This window comes from Octopus bimaculoides, chromosome 4, assembly GCF_046866305.1.
Source record: "Octopus bimaculoides isolate indiv1 chromosome 4, ASM4686630v1, whole genome shotgun sequence".
Classification (NCBI taxonomy): Eukaryota; Metazoa; Mollusca; class Cephalopoda; order Octopoda; family Octopodidae; genus Octopus; species Octopus bimaculoides.
Window position 1 is genome coordinate 53,647,926 of NC_142931.1, and position 24,826 is coordinate 53,672,751.

The following is a 24,826-nucleotide window of genomic DNA, read 5'->3' on the forward strand; positions in this document are numbered from 1 at the left end:
AATTCAGATTTATGCTTTTTGCTCTACAGCAATTGTAAATGGTACCAGGAAAGAGGAGAATCACAGCTTCAAACTTTTTCTACATAAAACTGTTTTTAAAATTATTGTATTGATATTTAAATGTTTAACTTGAAACATTTAAAACAATTTTCCTCTAATTTGCTCCCCTTTTTTATAGTGAAATAGTCTTTCTTTTATTTAACCCATTAGCATTTAAACCAACCATATCCAGCCAAAATATTCTGTTTTATTATCAAACTGGCCAGCTCTGGCCTCTCACAACAACCCTACAATATCATTCTGGAAATTAAGTTACCTCTTCAAAATCTCAAAGCTACAACATAGTGCATGATTAATACAAAGCAATGAGAATAAATAAGCATTACTTCTGACAGAATAATGTGAATACTAAAAGGTTAAATGTAATTTGGTAAAATGTTGCTATACTATATTAATGAAGAATTGTTCAGGAGACTTTATTCATGTCTTATACTTAATGAAGACCACCAAAATGATTGTAACCATTTTTTTTTCAGTAACAACAAAACACATAAATAAAATGTTGGTTTCTTTTTCCTTTAATATCTTATCAAAATGAATGTTAAAATAGCATACTTACTAATGTCATGTTATAGAAAAAGCCATACTATTTTAAGGCACTTGAAATATCTACCAATAATGAAATTGGGAAGAGACAAGTTGACAACAGCAGTTGGCTATGAAATCATAGAAGGAATATGTGGTAGAGACTGTCATATGTTGACAATATAAAATTAAATAGTTGTGATGGCATCAACAAAGAACTTGAAAGTTCTTCATTCTATATTAATATAATCAACTAGCCCAGTTGTTGACAACAACGAAAATTCCATTAGAAAAAGTACAGGGATGACATGTAAATAGCTCTCAACTACTCTGGATAGTAAAAAATATGAAATGAAATTTTTCATAAAAATAAATTTAAAAGTTGGTTTTAAAATGCTAACAATATTTGTAAGTTAAACACAAGTCAATTGAACAGAAATGTGTAAGTATAATCTTGATTTATTCAGCACATGTCATAAGACAGTTGTTCAGCAGTCATGTATGTTAATCCATATATATAAATGTTAAATGAAAAGAAAAAAAGTTAAATGGCCAGAACTCAAATAATTAAGATTATCACAGTCATACATTTAGATATAAAATAAAATGAAACCATCTGAAATAAAATGGTCTGACTGATAAGAAATTAAATTTGAATGGAAAATAATAATAAATAAAAAATTTTATATTTTGAAAATTGAAAAAGCGTCTAAATATCATTTAAAACCCCTCTCCCTCCCAAATTTAAGCTAAGACTTACTAATGTATAAGGATACTTTGCTGTGTATGAAACTCAGGGTTTTTTGTTTTTTTTTAATGTTTTGAGTTAAAAAACGCCAAGAATTTATTACTGATCTGTGAGAGTAAAATTTGGGCAACTATGATCATTTACAAATACCAGCTTGATGCTAAAAAAAAGAGGGGTGTGATGATGGAGGTGAAATTGAGAATCTGTTTTACAAAGGGGTTTGTTGATAAACTACAATCAAGAAAAAGGAAAATGGAAATATATAGAGATTCTTGTATTTATAAATAGTTTGAGCAAAGGGAACTGGTCGATATTGCAACAAATTCCAAAAATGTTCAAATACTTAAATATAAGTAAGTTTAAGAAGATTTTTTTAAAATTAGAGAAATAAAAAGCTCATCTTGAGCAAAGTTGATCATTTTATACATTTTATGTAATTTAAATCTGTTATCAAAAAGGTTTGATAACAAGTTCCAAATTTCTGACAAAAGTCCAGTTGAGTGATTAGACCAAGACCTCTTTCATTCAAGTCAACTTTGATAGAATAGATTTTCAATAATCTAACCAACAAGAAAAATTCACTGAATGGAAGCATAAAAAGAAATACATTTTTTTTTTCTTTGTACAATGTAAGCCATGTATTACTTGATGCTTAAAATATTGTTATATTAAAGATAAATTTATTCAAAGGTAAATGAAAAAATATATTTTATTGTCAAGTTATTAAAATGTATGTTTTGTATTTTTTTTCCTCCTGCAGCAAATAGAAGTTTTTATATCAACTCCAGACGAAATATGATGAAACCAAAAAATTTTGAGGGGAATTAAATATTTTCTTACTGAATCTTAACGAGAATGATGGTGGATAAATTAAACTAAAGTTTAATCAGTAAACAGCTAAGAGAAATCAATATTTCAATGTAACTGATACACTTATCACAGGCTATAGATTCCCAGAAGCAATCACTAGTTAAACATAGCTTCATAATTTAGGTAATATGTCATGATTGTGATTACTGAGACCTAAGGAACTTTATTATAAAACACAATCATCGAGATCACCAGATTTCATTCAGTTTTTGTCAGATGAATTATTTTACTAATTATTTTTATAAGAACATATCAAAATAACTAGACTTCCTATGAGTGGTCAACAGAAATAAATGATATGGAAGAGAGAATCTAAACTCAGGTTGGGTTTGAGCCAAGAGCAGGGAGAAAAATTCCAAGTAAAGAATTGTGATATGAAAAAAACTCATGAAAATTGGAATGTTTCGTTGAAAGAAAAAAAACAAAAAGCAAACAAAACATTTTTTTGAAATGATGATTTACAAAGTTTTTAGTCCAACAAATCAGAATTGGCACTAGAAAACAAATTTAAATAACCTTGCACTTTTCTTTCGCAACAATAATATATTAGTCTAAAAACTTAGAGAAATAAAATATGAAAGATGAAGAGCTTGAAAAGAATCGAATATTAGATGCACTGGACTTAGTGTATAACACTGACATCATCCAGTTTAATTCCAATGAAGATATGGTTTCAAGTAAAGTGACTTATGATCCTTCATGTTCAAATATCAGAGTTGGGATTCAGTAACGGTTCGGGTTCATTCTTGCTGCAATAAGAAAAAGGGAATATTTCAATGGCACTGTTTATGGCTAAGCGTTGAAGTGCTTTAAATGAAAGAGAAACTGGATAAGTAAACAATTTTGAATGCATTGGTTTTCTTTTTTTTTTTTTTGGTGGGGGTAATTTGGAATAAATATGAAAAATCTTCAGACTGAGTACAAAACTGAGCTGTTGTACGTATCTGGAAACTCACTGTTAAAAGAAAATGAGTTTCTCAGTTCTATGTGAGAAATAGCTCTCGAATGATACAGTTCATTTAAGAATGTAACTCAGTTTGTTTTTAAAATGGCAGTATAGGAATTAATTACATTGTGAAGGAATTATGATAGCCATTGGAAACGCTGTTATATTAACATTTTTGTTTTATTTTGTGATAGTATGAAGTATAAAAAGAAATTCTTTTGGACATCTGCCTGGTCCAGTTCCACTGCAATGACTAGCTCATTGATGCATGAAAAAACATAGACATGTATAAATATACAACACTATCAAGAAAATAACAAAAATGAGTATAACAGTATATATGGATTGCTTCCAGCATGTAATGATTTTAGTTTCAACACAATCTAAGATCAAGTAACTTGCCAGGCAAATATACAACTCAGAAACATTAGAATCACAATTTGAAAAATAAAAAGAAAGAAAAAAGGAGTTTAGAACAACCTTCTACCAGAACATTAACAAAAAAAAAAAAAAAATGAAAAACCATTCAGTAATTTCAGATTCAAAACTTGGTATTTTACAATATGTGACAAACACACAAAAAATTTAAAATATAAAATTATAGGATAAACATGTAAACAACAACTTTAGGTGACAACTCAAACTGGATGCAGCAATGATGAATGATGTGTTATATATATATAAAGTGTAAATGTATTTCTAGTTTATTTTTATTTGCATACAACTCTCCTGTCTTTTATCAATGCTAAGATTTCACTTATGAAGATACCTCTAAATGTTACAATGTAAGCCACTCACACTTATGATTGAATCACACATTCTAAGAAGTTTCCAATACAATATTAGAATTTCTTCACCCACTAATCTATATCTATATACAGTTCTTCACTTTCAAATACCTATAAATTTACTTTGTATACATTATTCACTTGCTGATATATCTTCACCTTCAAATAACTACAGGTCTTGTTATACATTTATCTATTGGTACCACGAAATGTCTATAAATCTACTTACTATACATTACTTCACCTACTAGTATGACTAAATCTATTTCATATACAGTTTTTTTTTACCTCCAAATACTTGGCCCTAACTTCTGGCTTTAATTGATCCAAATGGATGTAGGAAATGATACATGAATTAGAAAATACATACTTTAATTACCTGTGGTGAGCTTGTGAGTCTTCATTTTCCCAAACAGTTATTTTTAAACGTGGAAAAGTAATATCTGATACGAAATAGTGGTACACTAATTATTAAGGCTTACTCTACTGGACTTGAGAATTATAAATTACATAATCCTTCCAAAATTTAATTGAAAGTAGAGAAAGAAGAAAAAAGAACCAATACCATTTATAACTCTTTCAATTTTGTCATCAAGTAGTCAACACGTTTCAGGAATAGCTTTATTAGTTTAAAAATATATTCCTTTTAGTCTTATGAAATGATTTACAACACCAGCAGGTGATAAAAACATCTCATTTTATGACCATTATATTGTGAAGTAATCACTAGATACAGGTTATATTCAGTTTTTAAAATACACACATATTTGGAAGAACCTCATCCAAAAGTGTCCATCTAAAGGTTAGTTATATGTATAATTTACATAAACACAGAGTATCTTCTGATACAAAACAACACCATAATCTACAATCTTTATTCAATTGCAACAAAGCTATATAGTTTAGGTGTAAAATCTTAAAATGAAATTGATTTGGAAGATTGCTATTTAAAATATTCTAAATCTTGTCAAAAAAACCAGGGAAAGCAAAAGATAAATGTAGATAGCTTGAAAAGTAGCAGAAAACATTTAGATTAACTTAAGCAAACTTCTAGAATAATCAGCAATAAATAAAAAAAAAAATTATCAAGTATAACTATTAGTCAATCCTGGAAGGACATAAATTTAAAAATTGTTTTAAATGAAATATGTAGAACAGTTGTATATTAGATAATGAATAAGAAATATTGGTAAGTTTCCAGAAAAAAAAAATGTAGCTGTGATTATAACGAGGCATGAAAGTAAGCTAAATAAAATATCAGTAATGAGGATTAGGTGAAGTATGATACTGACAGAAAAGGTAACATGAGCACTTAAGTAGTGAAACAACTTAATCTGTCTCAAGGAAGCTACATTTGAAGCTCAACAACTATGTCTATTGACTAATTTACTATAAATTTATAAAATTAAATTAAAATTCTAAAATAGAATAAAAGAAAAAATGTCCTGGATGATTTGCTATTAAAGTACTCTGGGAAAGGTAAGTGTGAATACTAAGAAAAAAACAGCTTAAAAGGTAAGAAACTTATTAACTTAAAGTACTGTTTAGAAGACAGACATTGAAATAAAATATAAGACAATTCCTCAGTAAATTAGATTTCTATTAATTCTATCAGCTACTTTGAATGTAGAACTGGCAAGAAGCAAAAACAAAAGAAAAAAAATTAAAAAAGCTATCATAGTCATGTGATTAAATTTGCTTTACAAACATATTCAGGGTTTGGTATCACTGTGTAGTACCTTGGACAAATATCTTTGACTGTAGTCCTAGGTTGACTAATGCTTTGAAAGTAAAATTTGGTAGCTTGAAATTGTGCACAGCAGAAAATGTTACTTTACTTATGGTGGTGTGTAAATGCTTGAAACATCCTCAAATCACCAATGTTAGCATAAAGTATGGCTTACTGATAAGAGACCTTTTCAGAAATTTAGAGATCGTGAAATTCACTACAAGGCTCTTAAGAAGTGTATAGCAGTCTAAGGCTTTGGACGTTAAAGATTTCAAGTCGATAAATATTTAAAGAACATATAACATAGTTGTTATATTAAATATTAGCATTTTAGAAAGGCTGATGGATAATGAATTCTAACACATGGAGCAGACAATTTAGGTCACTACTGAAGCTGTCTGGTCTTAGCATTGAAACATCATGCTAAACTAAAAATGAAAGTGTAACAAAATCATTCTAAATTGCAATGTTGTTCAACATCAATATTTGAGATAATATTGCAAGGCAGTACAAAAATGTATCATTGCAAACATAAAATTTAAGATACACAGACAAAGACAGCACAGACGAACAAACAGGCAGGAAAATGGAGATATCAAAACTTACTCTCTGGATAGGAAGGGGGAGGGTATACTGGATAATGGTTGATTTGGTTGGTAGGAACACCATAACTATAGTGTGAATGGGGTAGTGGCTGATACTTGTTACTTGGGGGATCATCATAGGTACTTTTGGACATTCCTTGAGGGTCTGACTTCCCCAGACTCACTCTACAACGGATACAAGAAAATCATAGTATTCACTACTCAGAATAGCAAACAATTTAGCAACAAATAAATAAAAAGCATTCTACATATTAACAATTTTAAAGCAAAGCAAAAAGTTAGATAAACTGAAAATAAAAATAAAAAATTAGAAATTTTGCAGAGCAATGTTAACAGTGAGATGTGCTGAAAAGTGTGTTTGTTACAGAATTTTATTTTAATTATCAAATATTCTCATATCTATCTGATACAGCCAAATTCCCATTAATCATGTCTTAAAATGTAAAATGAAATCTTTGAAGTCTCATCTCTCATTCAGAAAATACATACCAAACTTTTTCTCCAAAGAACTTTGTCCAAAATGTTGGAATCTTTTCACATTGGTAGCATATCGACTTAAATCATCTTACTTTTATACCAATAAATACAATTTCTTTAGTGATGCAGATCATCATCAGTCTTTTTTTTTATTTCTATCTTTCACAATTTATCATTTAATTCAGATAAAAATTTTAGCTAAACTTGCTTTGTAAAAAAATATATATATAATTTAGAGAAAAACCACTATATATATATATATATATATATATATATATATATATATGAGTCTGAAAATTAGTGTTATATAACCATTTCAATCACCCCTAGAGAGTATACTTAGCAGAGAAAAATAAGCAGAGAGGAGAGATGATGAAGTCTGAGGTAGATCCCATGAGGAAGAAGAGCAACATATACTGTCATATAGCACCCTGATGAGGCAAAGAGCAACAGTATTGTTTACACAAAGCTTTCAGGAATAAGCAGCAGAATCAGCAAAACTAAGATAATTTTTTGCAAGGTGTCACTATATATGGCTCAGTGTTTGAAGGCAAAGAGATCAAGAATGTTTGTGAAATTAAGAAGTCAAGTCAGGAACATGACCTGGAGCAGACTTTAAAATCAAATAGTGCTGAGCAGGATTTACATTCTTAAACTCTTCATTTCTAAACCTTTAAAACAAAGCCACATTAGTAAGTATTTAATAGTGTAAATAACATTGGTATGTTTAATTAATATGTAAATTCTCATTTTATTGTTGCTAATTATAAATAGGAATTTAATTAGGCTGCTAAAAAGTGGGAATTTTGTCTTCATAGGATTGGATTTTCTCTATGGTTTACAGCAGAATTAAGTAAATGAGAGACAGTTCTCTCCAGATACAAATTCCAGTGAGACCACTGTTATTTTACAACAGTGAATTATATCACCTCAATCCAACTTAGAGCTAAGTAGACTGCTCTTGAGAAAGTCTTGGCCATGGATTCAATATAGTATCACAGACAGGACATAAACTAGTAATCTTTGATTGGCTGTGCAGTACCTTATTGACACATTCATCTCCAGCTACCAGTAGAATGAAAGTGAGGTTGAATGAGTGAAATAAAAATGTAATTATTTTGTAGGTAACTATATTCTAATTGAAGGTGGATTATATGAAACAGATATAGTGCTAAAGCCATTAAACAATACCCATACACTCTTGCAACATTTACTTCCTCACTTTTCTCAGTCTTCTATCCTTACTTTCTCTTCCATTCACTTTCTTGTACCTTGGGGGCACAGTCTATCCTGATTATTCCTACCCACTCATACAAAGTAAAGTTGCCATGTATTTCCACTGCAGCAAGGAACCGGTCCCTTCTTTCATACTTCAACCTTTCAACACTTAGCATAAAGTAGCCTCCTTCCGGTATATTCTGTAAACTGGTTGGTGTTAGAAAGAGCATCCAGCCAAGACAGAGATTGAAACATGACAAAGTTCTTTAACTCATCAAGATCCTGTTGAACTAGCTAACACATCCCAGCACGGAAGACAGAAGTTAAATGATATTGATGAAGAATTAGGATCAAAAAGACTGATCTCTTCTCTGAACTGAGATCATGTAATTGCCATATAAGCTTGAATCTGCATTTGAAATACAAGAAAGAAAAACACCAAAGAAAAAATGAGAAGTTAAAAGGAAAAAAAAATAATCTTCAGAATTATAAAGAACAAACTAGACAATATAACCCCAAAATGCTGAAAAAGAATACTGAATGATATAGTTACTACAAGAGAGAATTCTTTTTGGCTGTCACCCTTAACTGAGTATGACTTAAAAGCAAAAGAGGCTTTTATTTTTTTCTCATGAGGGAACTTTAATGATGTTTTGCTCTTTCATATGATTATAGAGCAAAAGTGTTGAGACTACCCTGTCTGTAGATAATACGGATCCTGGCAAAATGAATCTTGCTCAAGATTGTTTGCTTTTTTTCTTCTTGTTATTTCATCTGGGTTGACTCTAGAATTTTTCCTGTGATTGAAAGGAAATCCCTCACTAGTTTTCAGTCCAGCTGGTAAATGTTTCACTTGCATGTGGTGACTAAGTGATCTTGAATTGTTGAGAGAGTTTACTGCGTTTCTAGCATTCTCTGAAGAATTCGCGAAGTCTATAGTGTAATTCCTTCTCATATTTATAGACTTTTATGACACCAGAAGCTTTCCCTGATTTTGGCAGTTGCCAGCTCCTTTATATTTAGCAACAGATCCAATCTGGTATCTTCTCAAATTTGTTGGGTACATTCCAGTGCTTCATAAGACTCTAAGGGCCATTTAACAGCTCATAAAATGTTCCTGCCAACATTCCATGATGTCACTTTTCTCAGTGTAGATGTATGAACCATCCTCACTTGTGTGTTATCACTTTTCTGCAGACTGTACACTTCTTTCACATCATGATAATTAGCAAAGGTTTGAATTTTTGTCTGCCTTTTTGTCCTACCATCAGTATTTCAGAGGCTGTAGCTCCATTTGTAGCAAGCTGTTCGCACATTTAAATCAGCCAGTAGCTTGCAGTGTACTCTATCCAGCTTCATGCAACTTTTGTCCTTCAGATAACAGCTGTTCTATTTTTACATTATTTTCATCCAACCAGTCATAACATAAAAAGAATAGAAATACATTTATTATTAATGAAAACCAATTTGTGAGGTTACATGTTCAACATTAAGTGACCATTCTTATTATATGGTTTTAATGATAACCTGCAAGTGAGGAGTAATTTCAGAAACTTATTGACATTATCTGAGAGTCTCTTTGACACAATCATGTAAATGTATTTAAAAGTTTGTGACTGACAATTGAATCATGGTGAATATACTAATTATCTCAAGTAGGATATAAAAGAGCAAATGACAGCTTTAACACATTACATTAAAACAAAGAAGAAAAATAACATGCTAGATCAAGTTGTATATAGCTAGTAAATAACAGGAATATTTGTTGTTGAATAGCTCAGATAAGTTCTACTAGAGCATCTCTGCTGCATAGAAAGTAATTAATTTATTTCTATCAATTCTTGCAAGATTACATTTAGATATTTTAATTATTTCTTTATCTGTGTCATTAAATTGGTTGAGGCACTGAGAATGTCTTCTGTATGTTCTGATACAAAACCTAAACCAAATAAGTTTTTACCTTACCATTTTACAAAGGTATTTGCATCAACAAGAGGAGCTCTCCATGGTTGCTCTATCTATTAAATATAGCTATTAAATTCTTCTCAAACTACATCTTAATAAAGTAGGATACATTGGATAATACAGGTTAGATACACTGTCTAAAAGTAAAATGGGAAGTGGTCATAGCTGGATTGCTATTTGATGAAAGGTCTATTTGATCAGAACTAGTCTGGAGCTAAAAGCACAACAACGATTTTTGTGACTTGCTAAAACTATTGCAAATACAGACACAGAAAGTGAACTTCTAAACATTGACAGAGAAATGTAGTACAAAAGAATCCAGGAATCTAGTCTTTTGTACACATCAATGCTAATAATAATAAAAAAAAAAAAAGGGTATCACAATTTGTGAATAGAGATTTTCTATATTAATTGCAATATAAAATGATGGTAGGCATGGAATGGATTGTAAATCAGATTTAAGGCTATTCATGCAGGAAATTACAGTGATAAATTCAAATAAGAGATGGTAAAAGACACACACACAAAACATAAAGAGAGCCTTAAATAGATGAGATTATGAGGTAAAACTGAGTTTTAAAACATGCAGCTGTGAATATAACTAAAATTCAAAGATTATCCTGAATGTTTTGGCTGACATAGATAAAATGCTTTACAAGTCTCATCTTGAGACTTTGAGAGTTTGGCAAACCTGATCTTCACCTTCTTTAAGTATAAGGTGGTTGTTTTATAAATTCACAATTCTATAGACTGGGAAAATTAAGTTAGGTAGAAATGTAACTTTGGGGGCAGTAACACAGGTTGAAATGAATTTGGTGTGGTTAACACAGGTAATAACAGAAGTGGAGTAAAAAGATAGAAACGAATTTGGGGCAGTTAACACAAGTAGAGATGAATTTGGGATGGTTAACAGAGGTAGAGATGAATTTGGGTTGGTTAACACAGGTAGAGATGAATTAGGGGTGGTTAAGATAGATAGAGATGAACTTGGGTGGTTAACATGGGTAGCAATGAAGTTCAAGAAGCAAAAACACAAAGGTGGGGCAGTTAACAGAGGATAGTTAGAAACAAGAAAACTATGAATATGTATGAATTTTATGCATAAGTTTTCATGTCATTCCAAGACATTTCTATTTCCTGTATATCCAACTAGCATTGCTAATTGCAATTTATATCTTTCAGCATTGGTACATCACCTGATTGTTGTATTTATGACATCAATATATAGTTAATAACTAAGATATTTAAAAAAATAAATATTTTAAATCTGCTTCTTCATGCTAGTATGGGTTCAGTGGAACTTCTCCAGCACAGCAACTTAACACTTCTCATGCAGTCACTTGTCTCTTTTGTGAGGTTTAGCAGTCTGAGATCAGCTTCTACCATCTCTCCCCATGTCTTCCTTTCCTGCAGGTTCCTTCCACTTTGATTGCTTGCAATTTATTCACTAACATGTTAACCCTTCATAAGCATCACATATCTATAATATCTATATCAGGACAGTTTCCTTTTTTGCCAGTGACATTGGATTCCTCGTACACACACACACACACACACACACATATATATATATATATAGAGAGAGAGAGAGTATTTTGTATGTACAGTTAGACGTATGTCTGCTACAGACATTTGTTCTCTGTAATGCAATGCAGTAGAATGTTTCTCTGATGATCTGTGGTGATTAAGCATCCAATTGCATTTGGAACATCCAATGTTGAGGTTTCAAATAATTACAACAGTGAAACATATGTAGGGAACAAATGATATAAACTTGTGTTTACCATAATTTATCACATGCGTGCGAGTGCGTACACACACACACACACACACACACACACATTAGGACATGGCTACTTTGCTGGGGGAGTATCACAAAAAAACACACCCCATACACCATGTAAAGTGTAAAGCTACCTTCTAGACTTGTCGAAGATTATAAACCTCTTTAGTGCTAGTGGCATGAGGAAAAAAAAGAACACCCAGTACACTCTGTAAACTGGCTCATATTAAGAAGAACATACAGCTATAGAAACTAAACTAAAATAAAAAGTGAGCTATATGAGGTCCCTACCAACTTGTCTATGAAAGCTATCTTACAATTCTTTCCTGTAATATTCTAATCACACGTCTGCAGTACCAGTATAGACTATGAATCAAATCAAGAATCCACATATATTCTACTGGAAAAGTACATGCAGATATACATTGCGGAGACCATCAAAGTGTGTGCAAGTATACCCAGTTGATTTCCTTTAAGTGATACTTCACACAGCTTGTCTTAATTTTGTCGTTTACATCTGAAGATCTTATACATACATGTGTTTGTTTCATTTTGTATTTTTCTCATTCTTTGCTTGTCTTAACTTATTTACTTGAAAGACTACTGGTTTCTTTTTCAGCTACCATCCTTGTATAAACATTTCTATCCACTTTTTTAGTCAATTCATCTACGCTCTGGCAACTTCCATATTATCAACACCACCAGATCAAATAACATTGTGAGAAGGTGTTGAAATTGTAATGCTATTTATTTGGCTGACAAATGAAGAAAGGTTGAGCACATTTATACTGTACTACCATTTTTTTACCATAAACTGTTTTGCTGTCCTTCTGTGCTACCTTTGTCATTATATTCGACGACTGGCACCCATGCCAACGTCGTCTCCTTCATTGGACACGAAACTCGGCTTGCAAAGACCTGTTGGAGCAAGCGAAAGCGAAAGTGTCATGGTACCTGTGCCCAGCATCGCCTTCCTGGCATTTGTGCCGGATGGCATGTGTAAAGACATTCGAGCGAGATTGTTGCCAGTGCCGCCGAACTGGCTCCTGTGCAGGTGGCACGTAAAATACACCATTTTGAGCATGGCCGTTGCCAGTACCGCCTGACTGACCTTTGTGCGGGTGGCACATAAGCACCCACTACACTCTCAGAGTAGTTGGCGTTAGGAAGGGCATCCAGCTGTAGAAACTCTGCCAAATTAGATTGGAGCCTGGTGTAGCCATCTGGTTTCACCAGTCCTCAGTCAAATCGTCCAACCCATGCTAGCATGGAAAGCGGACGTCAAACGACAACGATGATGATGATATATATCAACAATTAATAATCCACAAGTTTCACAAACATACAAAACTATTGTCTTTCAGATGCCTTTATAGATATGACTTGGATTGTGGAAATATGTGAGTTCATATCAGGTTGCATGTGATAGTCTACCTAAGAGTAGGTTGTGAATTAGTGCAACTTCTAGATTATTCCATACCAAATTGAACGAACAAGTCACTGTAGGTAGCTCCTATACCACTGCTTGACTTGCTAGAAACAGCAGCCAAATTTTCCTCAGATTATACTATCAAGAAAAACAATGCATTATACAGTCCTGGTCACAAAAATGGAATGCTCAAAGCTAAAATGTCCAATCATTGGTCTGCTCAATCAGGGATAATCCAGAGCTAAAGAAAATAAACAACAACATGCACATAATGAAATTTTGCTGAAGACACAAAGAAAAAATGTCTGGCAATTGTCATTAATGATATTGCTAATAATAATTTGAAATACAAGTGAATAGTGAGAATACAGGCTGAAATGAAATTTTACATTAAACATGCAAAGATCACATTGATTAGTAATGACATTGATTGAGAGAAAAAAAAAATGAATAAAATTTTATGCTGCAGTAGAAAAGTCAGTGTAAAATGAAACTGACACATTTTTGGTTTGTACCCAAGCCAAAAACTCATATTAAAGCAGCACCATATTAATATTCATTAATTAATGAATATTAATATTCATGGTAGCACTATATTAATAACAAATAATGAAGAAGGATAACTTCTAACAATGTTGAGAGGAAAAGCTGAGTAACCTTTATATATTTCAGGCACAAACACAAATCATAAGAAGGGAATGATTTAGAAATGTGAGTTCCCCTTTTTGCATTGTTTGAAGCTCTCTTTCGTTATTTATTATTTTACCTCTGTATCACAATGCTTCAAACAAACTATACTCTTCTATCGTAATACATGAATGCATCCATTCATTCTTTCATCAAGAGTACAATAATTATCAAAGCACAACATTTATTTGCCAAGATTATATCAATAGTCAATACACACATACACACACAATACACAAACTATCATCACAGCAAATGCTCACACACACACACATTAATACATAAACCATCATTACAGCAAATGTTCACACACACAAACATACATAACTCATTAAGTATACATCAACTATCATAACACATACACGTGCATGCATGCACACACACATACAACTGTGTGCATACATTAAGAGCATGGTAACTATTACAGCATTCATGCACATACACACATTTAAAGTATATCAATTATCACAATATTTCCTGTTAATACCTTTTTTCAATAAGGTTTGAAAATTATGAGGAATTCATAAAAATAAATTATTATTAAACTGATATTTGGAACATAAATTAACATAGAATTTTGATGGAAGGTTTTAATTTTGATCACTTAAAAATAGGGAATTTCTATCTTAGAACCTGAGAGTAGTCTCAGGTTGATACCTAAAGAGTTAAAGAATTAGAGGTGGGTTATTGAAGTCAGTTTAGTGTTAAGACATTGCTTTAACCCTTTCGATATGGATCTTAGACTGGCTCTGGTTTTATGATACAAACTTCCTGTTCAAAGTGATCTAAATCGAAACTGTTCATCAAAATTTCATGCTAATTTATGTTCCAAATATCAGCTTAATAATGACAAAATTATTTTCTAAATTCATTCACACACACACATGTACATATGTTGGGATAACATAACTATCACAACAAGCTTACAAGCATTCAAGCTACATAAAGTTACCTACATAAAGTTACCCAACCTACTAGAAAAAGTAGCCAAATTTCCCTGAGGCCTATGCATTGCCATCTTAAAAAAAAGAAAAAAGAAAAAAACAAGTCAGGGTACATTGGGCAATGTACTCTGGGGTACACAAGTCCTGAAAATAAGATGAAATGGCTATGGTTTGAATGCCTTTGATCATAAGTTTGCTTGATCAGAAATGATTTAAGGGGCCAAATATACACACATACATTAAGTGTATAAAAACCATAATAACAAGCCTTAGATATTAGACCCAATCTGTGGCCTAGTTTAACACCACCACCTGGCCCTTGCATACTTTTAGCAGGGTCAATTTTGCTGAAAGCCTTCAAGATAGGTATTCAATGTAGGGATGATTCCTCCATTCTCCTACCAATCTTGGAAACCCTAAAAAGGGTAATAAGTGCTGCCCTCCACCTTCCTAACTAAGACCTTAATAATAACAAGCCTAGAAACAAACACTGTAAATATCATAGTAATTAAAAGTAATTAAATACACACATACCTATATATATATAGTTACCTCACTCACATATTCACATAATTGAAATGGGATTTTTAAAAAATAATCCCTTCTACTATAGGCATAAGGCCTGAAATTTGGGGGAGGGCAATAGTCGATTACATCGAGCCCAGTACTCGACTGGTACTTATTTTATCGGTCCTGAAAGGATGAAAGGCAAAGTTGACCTCGGTAGCATTTGAACTCAGAATGTAAAGATGGACGAAATGCTGCTAAGAACTTTACCCAGTGTGCTAACAATTTTGCCAGCTTGCCACCTTAGCTTTAAAAATAATAAAAACAATTTGTCACTTTGTTAGTAATTGGTTTGAATTCTGCAGAAGAAAAACATTTATGTATACATATCAATTGTACATTAAAACACGACGGTGAGATAGATTTTTCTTTTTTCTTTTCTTTTAGAAAATATTAAATATGATATCAACCAATTTAAGAAAATTCTGGAAAGGGAGGAAAAACATTTCAATAATAAAGCGAAAAATTAGAAAAAAGTTCTAAATGCAACATTACACTGAGTTGAGTATAATATAAGAGAATATTTGTATTGAAGGAGGTGGGAGGACATATTGGGCACAGAAAGAAGAAAGAGGTAGAAAAACAGTAAAGAAAAAAAAACAAAACAAAGAAATGAGAGAGTGAGAGAGAAAAAGAGTAAGCAAGATTATACAGTTATATCTCAATGACTGGTGATTATAAGAGAGAAACTTTCTGTTAAGATCAGTAATAGAAATGAGTAAGATTTTGTAGAAGCATATACAAAGATTAGATATGAGTCTGAAAAGTTTAATTGAACAATGCTTTGACTGGTGAGCATGCAGAGGTGCAAATCATGCACGGCAGATAAATGTAGATCAACCAAGAATAATGCATTCTCATAGGTGGTCAGATCTCAAGGTTTTAGTTAGAAAGAAAGAAAACAACAGGAATTATTTTAAGTAGCAAAATCTTTTACAGCTGAATATTTTCTTTGAAGCAATTAGTTCTGATCTAATCAATACTGTCTTATCTAGCAGGACTCTAGATCAGTGGTTCTCAACCATTTTTTACCTGTGGATCCCTTTGATTCCTCTTCTACTCAAGTAGACCCTACTAGCCATTCAATGCTTTAAAAAAAAAAATACTTTTATATTTTTTAAATTAAATATTATTAAGAATTGTCTAAAAAAAAATGTTAGAATATTTTGTGTATTGTAGATGTATAACCAATTTACTGCACATGAATTTTAGCTATAAAATCTTAAATGGACCCTTAAGGGTCAATATGGACCCCAGTTGAGAACCATTGTTCTCTAGATGGTCATTACAAACAAACGTATCACCATCAAATCACACCCTACCATCTTAAAAATAAAGAACACATTGAATTTAGATGTATGTCTGAAAACAAAAGATAGTATGTCATGGTTGGAATGCTTTTGATCATAAGCCAATGCAATCAGAAATGATCTGGAATAAGCAACAACAACAACATTTACTAAATGGGCCAAAGAAGAAATCTGTATGCAGTCAGTCTGCTAGAAATACTATTGAAGTTAAATGTCTCTCAAATCAAATCATACCACTTAAAAAATAAAATGTACATAAAAAGACAGGATAGTCATAGATTAGAATGGTTTCGGCTATTGATCTGCTCAATCAAGGCTGATCTAAAGTTAACCCCTTTGGCTAAAAAAAAAATGGATTTAATTTTAAAGATTTGTTATTAAATAGGATATTAACTACATAACATCTACACAGAAGTATTGTGTTTTAAACAGAACTGAAAATACTGCAGAAATTTTTATACAGAAGAGACTGAACAGAAAAATTAGTTGAAAATGTGCAATCAGAGTTTACTAATATTTAGGCAAACTTAATAGAGCAACAATTTAGTTCTAAGTACAGAAGGATCCAGTCTGAGAGGAAGAAAACAAGAACTATTTTAAGTACCAAAATCTTACTCCAGTAGTTAATTTCAGGAAAATAAGTAACTGACACTCTTCATATTACAAATTATTGATTACATAAGTTATGCAAGTAGTATTTTGTGAAGCAGATGAAAGTTGTAAATTTCTGAGCAATAAGTACACATTTTCTTCAAATTAGTTATAGCAAATTCATTATTATGTCAATTTTCCTTGTCATTTTCAAATAGTAACAAAATATAATTTAAATCTTATCTACAATCAAAACTTAAATCAATATAAACACATCAAATAAGCTCATGTCAAATTACAAGTAAGTACATTCGTATATTAGTAGTAAAATTCAACTGTATTGACAGGCAATACAGTAGAAAATCAAGGAGCAGGAGATCATTAATGATACTTACTGGCATTGGTTTCAATTTAAAACTTACACTTATCAAATGGAATATATGACAATACTTTTTCTTTTTTTTTTGACAGTCAAGTAAAATACTACAACAGATCTTATAATCCATTGTAATGCCAGCAAAAATTGGGAGGAGATTTCTGGTTTGTAAGCAATGTGATTGAGGATCTCAGAAGACAGGTACTTACCTAGGCAGAGGTATCTGATTATAATTTTCCCCATCAGAATAACTTTCATCACTGCAGAGATATGAATAACTACTCGTCTAAACTATGACAAATTTGTATAATATCTATATTTTTTAAGAGTGGAGCAGCATGATATAAAATATTTAGAAGTGAAATAAGAAAAAAATTTATTAGCTACATTCATTTTAGTAAATATTTCGAAATAGATGAATTCAGCGTTATCTTGCTTAGGTTGATAAATTGGTACCAAGACAGTTTCCCTAAAAGGAAGTTAGTTGGAAAACAGAATTAGAAAACAAAACAGATGAGCAAAGAGTAGGGAACATGGACTGTTGGTTAGAAAAGAGACCAGAATTAGGTTCAAATGAGAAAAAGGGTTTGGGGATAATAAAAAAAATTGAAAAAGAAAGGTTAATTGGGGAACTGAACTCAAGTGCAATAAATATATAAAAAAAAAAAATTTCTTAAAACAGTTTAGGTTAGTCTTTATTTTCATTAAAAAAAACTTTTATTGTAATATTCTAGATAGCTTGAATTATGTTCCAAATTAATTATGATGACAACTACAAAGAAACTGTAATGGAAAACAGTTTTATTATTTTAAATGTTCAAGGTTATGCAGACAAACCAAATGTCAAAGAAAACTTCTCTTGCCTTAAATATAGTTGTCACAATAAGTTGATTTAGAATATAATTAATGATACTGGGAATAATAAGTAAACAATAAACAAAACATCAACTGAACTTTGAAGAGAACACTGTAACACAACATTGTGAGATTTAAAAAGACATTAACATTTATGGAATACATTACTCCATTATGGAAAACAAACCTATCAGAGGTAGCGTCTTGACGAGACTTATCAGAAATAACACCAATATGAGACTTATCAGGTGTAACACCACGATGAGACTTATCAGGTGTAACACCACGATGAGACTTATCAGGTGAAACACCACGATGAGACCTATAAAGAAGTACAACAGATTCTTGAATAAATAATTTTCTAAATAATAATTTTTAGTTACATTATCAAAATAACAAATTTATAGATTTCTCTGACTGATCTTTACTTTCACATCTTTAATATCAGCAATGGTCATTAATATAACCTCCACTAATGTTGACACAATCTCCTAATACCGTATTATATTTAGAGGCAAACAAAACTCAGTATGAGGCAAGTTTTAATAATCCTGGGCATAACTTTAAACTGCATCAACTAGTAGGATCCTGGTTGAGGAGTTCCTCTTTGCTACTATCATTCCCAAATTCATGTTGACCCAGAAAAGTAGCACCTCTCAGGGTCCCAGTTATGGGTTAAATTGTATTATACTACCCAAGATAGTATTCACTGAAATCAGGAGATGGAGCTTGGTGAATGTGAACTATTTCAGCAAATGAATCTTATTGAATCAATGGTATCACTAAATGCTGAGCAGATGAACAGATAAACTGTCAATTGCCACAATCAACCAGTTCAGTTAGCAAACTACTACTTTCATCTGTAATCATAGTGTGCACAGATAGATGAGATATTTCAGTTAGTAAAATACCAATATGACTAAAATCCAGGCCTCATCACTTGATTGAGGCATCTGGCATCGAAGGGTTACAATGGACAGGGAAAGTTACCTGATCTAGATGGATAAATAGGGAAAGTAATAAAAAGCATAATTTGACCATTGCTTTGGGTTCTATAAATTATCTGAACAACTACTGCTCTGCAAATCAATCAAATAATTGTGTGTGTGTTTTATATATAAAGATAAATTGTTCAATAAATATTTGTCTTTAAAAAATGGTAGATTTGATATCTGATAGGGACGTTTCAGAATCCTCAAACAGTTATAAAACATTGTATGAGATAAAACATAGTTTTCTCCATCAGGTATAAAATAAAGGACCTTTAAGTCATGGGTAATAAATCCAATATTCTTAAATATCAAAACTAAAATATGACATTAGAGAACAAGTCTCTTGCCTGTGCATAACATGATTAGAAACATTTTATGTAAAATTATCAAATATGCAACCCCTATCTTTCTTTCTGAGAACTTGGTTGAAACAAGTTCAAAAGATTGTACATGCAGTTTTGGTAACATTTTCTGATGAGTTGTAGTGCACCTGAGCACTATACAATAAGTTCATTATAAATATAAATATATATATATATATATATATATATATATATATATATATATATATATATATATATATAGTTTTAGGGAAAATGACCAAGTTTCATGAACTCATCGATGAAAATCCACTATCTTTATACATATAAAGCTCAATTTAATTTTCATTTTTTTATAAATTGATTTTACCTGTAATTTTGGATTTTGTCCCTAATATTATTATATATATATATATATATATATATATATATAATGAAACATAAATAAAAATGATATGACTACTTACTCATGGGCCGGATCTCGTTTATACTGGCATCGGTAAAGGGAAGCAAGTTTTGTTGCAAAAATTATAGTTGGCAAAAAGAAAATCACTGCCCAGCCTAAACTGAACCAAAAACCATTCTAGAAAACAAAATTAAACATATGTGAATAATAATAATAATCCATAAGTCAGGTTTTAGATACAGAAATATACATGAGCTTTTACTCATTTTAGTTGTTTGACTGCAACAATATTGAGGCATTGCTTTCAAGGTTTTAATTAATTACACAAACCCCAGTGCTTAATCCAGTACTCATTTTATCAAGTGATCGAGACCTCTGGCAATATACTGTGCTTGAGAAGACTTGTCAAGCCAAGTGAGATCATAACCAGTTGGTTATACTTGCACCTAAATTTTTATATATAAGAATTTTTGTGTGGTAAGAAGCTTGTTACCCAACCACATGCTTCTACCACTTCCTCTTATTTGGTTTGTTTGTTTGTTTGTTTGTGTGTGTGTGTGTGTTCAGTCCCACTGCATGACACCTTGGGCAAGTGTCTTCTACTATAGCCTTAGGCCAACCAAATTCTTGTGAGTATATTTGGTAGACAGGAACTGAAAGAAGCCTATCGTGTATGTGTGTGTCTTTGTGTCTATATTTGTCCCCACCATCATTTGACAACTGCTGTTGGTGTGTTTACATCCCTATTATTTAACAGTTCAGCAAAGAGACAAATAGAATAAGCACCAGGATTAAAAAGAAAAAAATTAGTTCTGGGGTATTGGATCAATTCATTCAACTAACATTCTTCAAGATGGTGCCCCAGCATGGCCACAGTCTAATGACTGAAACAAGTAAAAGATAAAAGAAAAGTTAAAAGATCAACTTACTAATGGGTTCAAGAATGTAACACACACTATGTCAGAGATATCAAAAGCTGACTGATAGAGAGGCTTACAATGACCAACATTATCCATTAACTGAAAATCAAAATATATGAAATTATTATTATTATTATCATATGGTCAATCAAGGCAGTGAGCTGGCAGAATTGTCAGCACACCAGGCAAAATGCTTTACATTCAGAGTTCAAATTCTGCTGAGGTTGATTTTGCCTTTTGGGGTTGATGAAAGAACTTCCAGTTTAGTACTGGGGTTGGTGTAATCAACTTATGCCTCTCCCAAAATTGCTGACCTTGTACCAAAATTTGAAATCATTATCACATGGATAATCAAAGTGGTGAACTGGCAGAATCATTAGCACACTGAGTGAAATACTTAGCAGCATTTCATCCATCTTTATGTTCCGAGTTCAAATTCCGCCGGGGTCAACTTTGCCTTTCATCCTTTCGGGATCAATAAAATAAGTACCAGCAGAGCACGGTTTGATGTAAATGACTTACCCTTTCCCCGAAAAAGCTGGCGTTGTACAAAAATTTGAAACCATTATTATATGATCAATTATAAATACTTATTTGTTACAGTAGAGGAAAGGGGTCCGCATTATAATCAACTCCAGTACTTGCGATTAATTTATTGATACTTGAAGAATGAAAGCAAATTCAACTTTGTCACAGTTTGAACCATTAATGTAAATAGCTGTAATTAATGTAAATAACTGTAATTACAACCTGCTCTATATCTAAGAATGTAAGGAAGTGGGGTATGGGGTGTTGAGGGGGGCATAGCACTTTTGACAAGGGACACCTTGCACTCTTAGAAGTAGTTCATCCACTTTGGACTCCACCTAGCAGCTGACTCTTACCTGTGGCTTCAAGGAGTTGTTTGCATGCAACAGCAGCCACAACCTTAAAAAAAGAAAAACTGCTTCAACTGGTGGGCTAAATCAGTGAGAGTAGCCAATGGTTATGTAACTCTTGATGAGTTAGGGATTGCCTACTTGTGTATGGTAAAGACTGGATCAGGCAGACTCTGTGGAAGAAAGGTGCTTGGTTTAATAGGGAAGAAAGCAGCTGCAGCAACACTGCAGAGTGCAGAGAACAAGACGAGGAAAACAAGACATCTTAGTCATTCACTGCATCCATCTCCATCCAGTAGCCATCTTGACCTGGTCTTGTCACTGGATTGGAGGTGGTCATGGACAAGAGATTCTTTACCTTAAACAAAATCACAATGCAAATCATCAGCCGTCTCTAGGATGACTAGATGGTTGTGCTGAAATGGAGGGTGGGGGATGGTCAGGTGGAAGGATCAGTTGATTAGTTGATTTTATCAACACCAGCATTTGACTAGTACTATATTGAGAGAATTGGCAATGATGATAGGCAAAAGGAAATGCTATGTAAGAGGGGAGGCTGAGGGTGTAATGACAAGAAACAGGGGAGATGAAAGGGATTTATGATAGGGTTGAAAAAAAGAGACAGATAGAGTTGAAAAGGTGAGTTGCGTAAGCAGAGGTGAGGTCTTGAACTATCCAACAATATAAAGGGTGAGTCTGAGAATAAATGCTTAATTACCTTATTGGCTACCATTTCTATGGAATCCACAACTATAGCGCTAATATTTTTGACAACCATTTTCAGCACCTGTATAAAGGAAAATAAATAAATATAGCACTCATAAAAAATAAAATTACCATTGAAAATGTATATTTAGTAGGGTTGACAGAATTGGTAAAACATCAATTTTCTATGCTAACATGGATTGTTGTCAGGTACAAAAAAGTTGGGGAAGAGGCCACTAGAAGTCAAATATGATCCTATAACCAATAGGCAACTAGTTTCACAAATAAAAGTGTGTGTGTGTGCGTGTGCGCGCGCGCGCGCGTGTAAAAATGTAAAATAGAGATAAATAATTGATGACAGAGAATTGCTGAAAAGCAGCAACAAAGAAGATATGTTCTATATTTTGTACTTCTCCACTGTTTCTTACTATTCATACTGAAGTTGCTTCCTTAAGCTTCACACAACACACAGGTGATCCACAGTGTAATTGGTAACACAGTCACCTTGTAAGTGATAGATAAGTGGTTGGGATCGCATCAGTAAGCTTATTTCTTTTTTAAAATGAGACGATGGGCACCAATAACAGAAAGGGGCTATGTGACATGTCTGCAATCATGCCCAAAACAAATGTGTGTTGACATCAATAAATGACGAATGACAGAAAGAGCCTCTTTGTGGTCACTGGACTTGCTGGAAATTGTGGTTAAATCCCACACAAATCATATCCGACTGTCTTAGAAAGGGAAGGACACTTTGGATGAAATAGTCCAAGATGCATTGGTGTGTAGGGAAAAAAAAGAAGTGATATTCACAGCTAGAATAACTGATCATAGGTTGTGTCAATAAGAAATGACTTCAGGATAAATAATAATAAAAATACTTACCACAGAGATCATTTTGGTACCATTTTTGTTAATTTCATTTTCAGTTTCATTAATATCTCTCATTAAATCATCAAGATGTTCCTGAAAAACAATATAATTAAAATAAATAGTCTGTTCATGCATACTAAAAAAAAAGATATGCTACATTAGGAGAAATTTGAAAGTGAGATCAAAAGCAAATTGAATATCTATTAAGATAGATGCCAGAATACTACATATAATAAAGAGAGCACTTGTGTGCTTTCATTGGTACAATAACATTGACCATTCCATATACATTTATTACTAAGATTGTTAACATTTAAGAGGGGTGAGGTTGCTTGTTAATGCTAAACATGTTTCAAGTTTCATATTCTAACTTCTTCCACTGAAAAATCACTCCACTCAAACATACTGGACACACACACATGTATGGCTGTGTAGTCAAGAAGTTTGCTTTGCAGTCATGTGGTTCCAGTTTTAAGGCCAAGGTAGATCAGAGTAAGATCGTGGCAGGAGTGATTTAGTAGCTGGAAATAGGACAGAAATTTACTGCAAATGCAGAGTTACTCCCAGCTACCCAGGATATCTTTGCAATTGTCTCACTACTTCTACAAAATTGAGGCAATCAGTATGCTAAGTTAAGTTAGATCACTGCCATACTCACATCTCTAATTGGTAGCTAAGGCTCTCCCCACTTACAATAATCAGAACAACCCCTCTAGTACTGATGGTACAATAAAGTTCATTTTGCCCTCCTCCAAGATAATAAAAGACAGCCTAGAGTCAAAATTGTTGTTGTTGGCACTCAGTCGCTTACGATGTCAAGGGTTCCAGTTGATCCGATCAACGGAACAGCCTGCTCGTGAAATTAACGTGCAAGTGGCTGAGCACTCCACAGACACGTGTACCCTTAACGTAGTTCTCAGGGATATTCAGCGTGACACAGTGTGACAAGGCTGGCCCTTTGAATTACAGGTACAACAGAAACAGGAAGTACGAGTGAGAGAAAGTTGTGGTGAAAGAGTACAGCAGGGTTCACCATCATCCCCTGCCGGAGCGTCGTGGAGCTTTTAGGTGTTTTTGCTCAATAAACACTCACAACGCCCGGTCTGGGAATCGAAACTGCGATCCTATGACCGCGAGTCCGCTGCCCTAACCACTGAGCCATTGCGCCTCCACCTTGAGTCAATACAATAGACTCAAAAGTAGTATCTCATTATGATTTCCCAAAATTACAGTAGGGATATGTATAACGTACTTAAAGT

General features: G+C 32.6%; 1 protein-coding gene across 16 annotated transcripts in view; it reads right to left on the minus strand.

Annotated features, from left to right (window-relative positions):
• Positions 1-555: 555 nt before the first annotated feature.
• LOC106871829 (prominin-1-A) overlaps positions 556-24,826 on the minus strand; it is a 173,933-nt gene continuing 149,662 nt past the window's right edge. For 3 of the 16 annotated variants that reach the window (XM_089350763.1, XM_089350764.1, XM_089350762.1), the window contains exons 21-28: positions 23,580-23,660; positions 22,708-22,776; positions 21,121-21,210; positions 20,253-20,368; positions 18,661-18,795; positions 6,273-6,436; positions 4,317-4,380; positions 556-2,952 (exon numbers count right to left, since the gene is read on the minus strand). In XM_089350763.1, the coding sequence (XP_089206889.1) occupies positions 2,907-2,952; positions 4,317-4,380; positions 6,273-6,436; positions 18,661-18,795; positions 20,253-20,368; positions 21,121-21,210; positions 22,708-22,776; positions 23,580-23,660 (765 nt within the window). In that variant the 3' untranslated portion in view covers positions 556-2,906. Of the gene's footprint in view, positions 2,953-4,316; positions 4,381-6,272; positions 6,437-17,827; positions 17,879-18,660; positions 18,796-20,252; positions 20,369-21,120; positions 21,211-22,707; positions 22,777-23,579; positions 23,661-24,826 lie in introns of all 16 variants that reach the window. The other 13 variants (XM_089350767.1, XM_089350768.1, XM_052967070.2 and 10 more) reach the window with 6 other exon arrangements.